General features: G+C 38.7%; 1 protein-coding gene across 1 annotated transcript; it reads right to left on the bottom strand.

The window, feature by feature from the left end:
- Nucleotides 1-800: 800 nt before the first annotated feature.
- LOC119415439 (mucin-21) lies at nucleotides 801-4,698 on the bottom strand. Its single transcript, XM_037682583.1, has 7 exons — nucleotides 4,500-4,698; nucleotides 3,317-3,756; nucleotides 3,010-3,201; nucleotides 2,800-2,895; nucleotides 1,911-2,043; nucleotides 1,649-1,780; nucleotides 801-1,514 (listed from the first exon to the last, which is right to left on the bottom strand). Exons 2-7 carry the CDS (start codon nucleotides 3,752-3,754, stop codon nucleotides 1,471-1,473), a joined length of 1,035 nt encoding a protein of 344 aa, XP_037538511.1. The 5' UTR covers nucleotides 3,755-3,756; nucleotides 4,500-4,698; the 3' UTR covers nucleotides 801-1,470.
- Between the last annotated feature and the right edge of the window lie 285 nt (nucleotides 4,699-4,983).

Raw genomic sequence — 4,983 nt, 5'->3', positions numbered from 1 at the left:
CATGAGTGTATACTCCTGTACATCAGTGTAATCTGTTGTGAAAGTCTGCCCTTGCAAGTAAAACCAGTTAAAAATCTTCTCCTGTCATCGAGTGTGGCTTCTTTGTGTCAGTAAGATAAATAGAAAATATTTTCATCTTACACAAGTCACCGCAGGTGTTTTGGTACACATTTTTTACTCCTCCTGAGTAATTCACTTTTTGTTTTGTTTTTCTACTTAGTAAAAGATGGGATTTCAAATGTAACTAAAGTAAAAGTAATTTTCTTTCAGCTGCTCTTTTCTTCAGGGGTTGCCACATAGCGGTCGAACTCGCATGAAACATTTGGCAATTGTTTTTTATGTGGATGCCCTTCCTGACACAACCTGGGTTTGAACCTACAACCTCAGGATCACACAGCATTGACCACTAAGCTACTGCAGCCCCTAAGCATTCTCAAGTAAAAGCTTAGATTCATACAATTACATAAAAAGTACAAAGTACACAAATTTCATACACTAACACAAGTAAATATAGATTCCTATTTTCCACCTCTGGCAAAAAGTTTTTATATACATAACTGATGAAAAAATTAGTTCATACAAAGGTTTTATTTAAAAACTTTTATTAAAATATAAGTTGTTACAATATGTAATGTGCAAATGTACAATAATTGTACCAATATTTGGCTCCAACTAGCATTTTTTGAGTTCACATTTGCACTAACGTTCAAAAAATCATCAGCCAGTAAGAGCTTCATTTTTTTTGCCACAATTTTATAATTATTACCATTTAAACGGGAAAAATAAAACAATGTAATCTAATGTAGGACATAATTAGCAATAATTACGAAAAAAGATATTTAATCTCTTGCATGTGAGAAAACATATATACTTGTAAAAAAGCTGTAACTCACACAAGATCGCAAATAATCAACTTAACGAAAAATTAAAACTTTACTTTAGTTTGAAAAATCTAACTTTTGTGATTTTTGTTGTTGTTGCATACAACTAATATGAAAGGCCTAAAAGGTAACCAGACCTTGAAACCCAAAACTTGTATCAACTGTAATATATTCTGGAGAAAACTACAACTTGTTTTTCCATCTCTGATAATGGTTTATACTCCATCATGACACAGTTCAAAGATTGCCTAATGTCTGTGTGTGTTAGTGGTTGAGAGTGGGAGGTCACAGAACAGAAATCCAGCAGTTCTGTGGTTAAACAATTTATATACGTACATCAAATTTAAACCCTGGATTCTATTTTCTTTTAACTTTTAGAATTGTGAATTATAAAATGTACTAAAAAGAAGAAAAAAAATCAACACAGTCCTTCAGCTTTCACTGTGGGGAGTCAGCAAAATATGAATGTAACTAATCTGGAACCTTGTGTGCAGAGCATGAAAGCTTAAACATTTATATTCAGTTGCAGCAGGGCATTGACAGAAAAGTCATGATTTTGTTTTTTCTTTAAACCTCGACAGGAACCAGTTTACAGCGCGCTGAAAGTCATCATGATGACGGTGACCAGCAGAGCTGCAGGTGAGAAAAGACAAACAGAAAAACTCATTAGAATTAGAACGCTTACTTGCTTAGTTTAACCAGATCCGGCTAATTCAGATAGTAAAAAACAATCCCGAACAAAACAATGGCGCGTGTCTTATGCTCACCTGGAATCAGTGGCTGCTGGTATGTGACTGGATAAGCGCCGTTGATCTGATTGGTGACATTGGCAGTAGGATCCGACAGGTTTACCTGGTTGGTAAATATTTTGAAGCTTGGTGATCCTAATGCTCCAGTACCTTAGAGGAAGGGAGAGCGTACAAAAGAGAAACATATGACTGATATGTATTGTACATGATTTTATTTTATTTTTTCATTTGTAATCTGTGATTCTGAAATTTAAATGAGGGTGCGCAGGGTGATGCTTACTGGAGTTGTAAGTTCCAGTTGAAACTGACAAAGAGTAGGCTGCTGCTCGAGTGGTTGTATCTGGTAGCGTGGCCGCAAACGTGCACTGGATTTTATTTGAGCTGACTGACCCCTTCACGTTGCTTGCGTTCAGCTGAAAGGTGAAAACAAATGAGCAAACTGCGGCAAAGATGCGTTTTAATTTACAGTAGTACTCTGAAATGTTTGTTTACTGTGTTAATAATACGTTTGTAAATTTTAGCTTATTGAGGTCTTTTTTTTTGAAATGTCTCAAAGGTGGAAACGATGTAATAATTTCGTTCTGGTAACTTCCTGTCCCTCACTTTGCCGCCATGCAATGTGAGGGTAAGTAGTGCGAAAACGTTGTTGGCGGGGTTTTTTCTTTGTCTTCGAAAATTTAGCTATATAAGTTATAAACCTTTTGGTATTCTGGTTGGTATCATATTATTATAGTGACTTTTATTTTTCAATTTGACCGCAAAAGGAAAAAAAAACAACTCAAGTTTTATAGACGTTTTATTGTCCCAATTGTAAGCTAGTTTTGGCGCCACTTTCAGTTTAGTGCGCCCTCTTGTGGTTGCTGACTGTAATGGCTCGGCGCATGGTTTGCTGCCATTCTACAGTATAACATTTATTTTTGCACGTGAAGGAGCCAGAAGTGCAGGACACAGAAGACAAATGATGTGTTTGGTTTATTGTCTTCAGGAGAGCAAATAAAGAGTGAGGTAACTATTTGGATGCTCAATCATTTGAAGAAAATAAGCATCGTTACATCCGCTACGCGAAAAGGAAGACGCAGGTAAAGATAATGCATGGTCACACTCCATTATTGTAAATACTGTAGTGTATGTGCCCTCCCTACAACTATTGCCATGAAAATACAATTCACCTGTGTCATAGTCAGCAGGAGGTTGGTGATGGTGCCAGTGAAGAAGTTCACAGTGCTGTTGTTGTTCACACAGATGTAGGCTTGGTTAGTCCCATTCTGTGTTGTCAAACAGAAAACACATGGTACTTAGAGGTCTTCAATCAAACCCTGATAAAGGCTCAGGTTTAAAGCTCATAGTCATTTCATTTCAAATGGTACAATATGGTTTACCTGACTTGAGGCTGTTGACACTCCAGCCGCAATGTAGCCATCTGTCTGTCCCGAGACCTCAAAGTTATATAACTGACCGCTCTGCTGCTGGGCGGAAATGAAATAGCACCCGTTTCCTGTAGACGGGTCACAGGATGAGGGTTCAGCTGCACACAGCTTTGTGGAGCCACAGTTTGTCCTGGAAATAGGTGTCTGTAAAGGTAAAGAGAAGCATTTATGCCGTGCACTTCAAACACCACATAATGAAAGTGGCAAAACACCATTTTTTGCTCTCTAAATACGTATTTGACTTGTTGGTATTCATCACCAGAAGAGTTGCCACTGAAAACGAAGTTGTTGCCGAAGCAGTTGTGTTGGTGGTCGTTGAGTTGCTGGCTGTTGTGTTGCTGGCTGTTGAGTTGCTGGCTGTTGTGTTGCTGGCTGATGAGTTGCTGGCTGTTGTGTTGCTGGCTGATGCATTGCTGGCTGTTGTGTTGCTGTTTGTTGCATTGCTGGCTGCTGCGTTGCTGGTTGCGGCATTAGATGTCCCAGCCGTGGATGGAGTCGTTGCATTGCTGGAATTTGATGAACTGGCTGATGCCACCGTTGACGTGTTGGCTGACAAGCTCACTGTGGTATTTGGTCCAGATGTGGTGGTTGATGCCGTCATGTTGGATGTAGTGTTTGAGGAGGACTGAGCAGAGGCGCCCATAAACCCCCAGGACAGTGTCACCAAGAGGACACCGAGGAGCAGTTGGTTATTCATGTCTACAGGGGTGGAAGGACTTATTAATGATCAAGACTGCAAGATTTAACTTCCTTTTCAACTTGAAACAAACAAAATTAATATGATTTAACATTGCATTCATAAATATTTTAGGTACATATATTGCTATTATAGTGAAAAGTGAGCGTCATTGAAATTAAATTTGTTACAACATTTATGAGTAGAATAAATACTATGTGTTGTCATCTTTGTATGTTTCCATACAATGGCGACGTTAGTTCTGTGGAGCAGTGGGCAGCTATGTAGTTGCTCAGGGAGCAATTAGAGATTGGTTGTCTTGCTCAGAGACAACACGTGGGAACAGTTGGGGATCGAGCCTAGGACTTTTGGGTCCTGGGTCAGATGCCCTGCCTCTACCCCATCTCGGCCCAAAGTTAGATCCCATTTGAAATCTAACCAAACCTTTTTGTATAAACTGAGATTGAATGTTATATAATTGAGAAAAATCTGAAATAAAATTTTAACCATCATTGAACCAATTCTTTTTTGTTTTGTCCAAACAAGTCTAACAGCATTTATCTTATTGTAGTTCTGTCAAATCCATTTTATAATCATGAAAAAAATAAAACAATGTTATATCAGTACCATAAAAATAAACACACATAATATGCTACATAAGATAATTAACTGTTTTTAATCAATTTTTCATGCGGTCAATATTATACCAAAGTGCAATAACGTAAGAAAATAAAAGAAAATTTGAAATGCGGTGGTTCTTGCTTACCTGTAGATCTTCTTGTGGTAAGTGCAGGCGAAGGCCGAATTGAATTTGTGAGCAAAAATAGTTCCTTTGAAAGTCAGGTGATGGTTTTATCCTCAGGTATGACCCGTTGGTGCTCTACGTCTGACGTTTCCAACAGGCTCCCAGGTGATGATCTGACACCTGCTGCGTTTCTGTCCCTATTTAAGCTGAAAGGGAGGAAGCAGTCAGGGCGCCTGACATCCTGCAACTTTTTCAACATCTTGATGTTTTTTCAAGGTGTGGCTTAGAATACAGTCAAAGGGAGTGGTGGAAACCACATGACACGTCAGGGATCTCTATCTGATATATTTTCTATGTAGATGCATCACTTCCCTGAGGTCTCTCAGTGCTCAGAGCCTGTGGACACAATGATCGTAACAAGACAACAAAGACTGACGTTGTGCCATGATGTTTCAGTCATGCTGCTCCGTCATGCTTTTCTGATGACTCTCCTTTTTTTAAACAC

Source organism: Nematolebias whitei, chromosome 1 (assembly GCF_014905685.2).
Source record: "Nematolebias whitei isolate Nwh7 chromosome 1, NemWhi1, whole genome shotgun sequence".
Lineage (NCBI taxonomy): Eukaryota > Metazoa > Chordata > Actinopteri > Cyprinodontiformes > Rivulidae > Nematolebias > Nematolebias whitei.
Note: the sequence above shows the minus strand (reverse complement) of the source record. Positions and strands in the feature narration are given on the sequence as shown.

Excerpts from the sequence above, each read along its gene's own strand:
- LOC119415439 (XM_037682583.1), bottom strand. The coding sequence starts at position 3,754 with ATGAATAACCAACTGCTCCTCGGTGTCCTCTTGGTGACACTGTCCTGG. Across the intron at positions 2,896-3,009 it reads TGTCAACAGCCTCAAGTCAG|AATGGGACTAACCAAGCCTA; the intron begins GTAAACCATATT and ends TTGACAACACAG. Across the intron at positions 1,781-1,910 it reads AACTGGAACTTACAACTCCA|GTACTGGAGCATTAGGATCA; the intron begins GTAAGCATCACC and ends CCTTCCTCTAAG.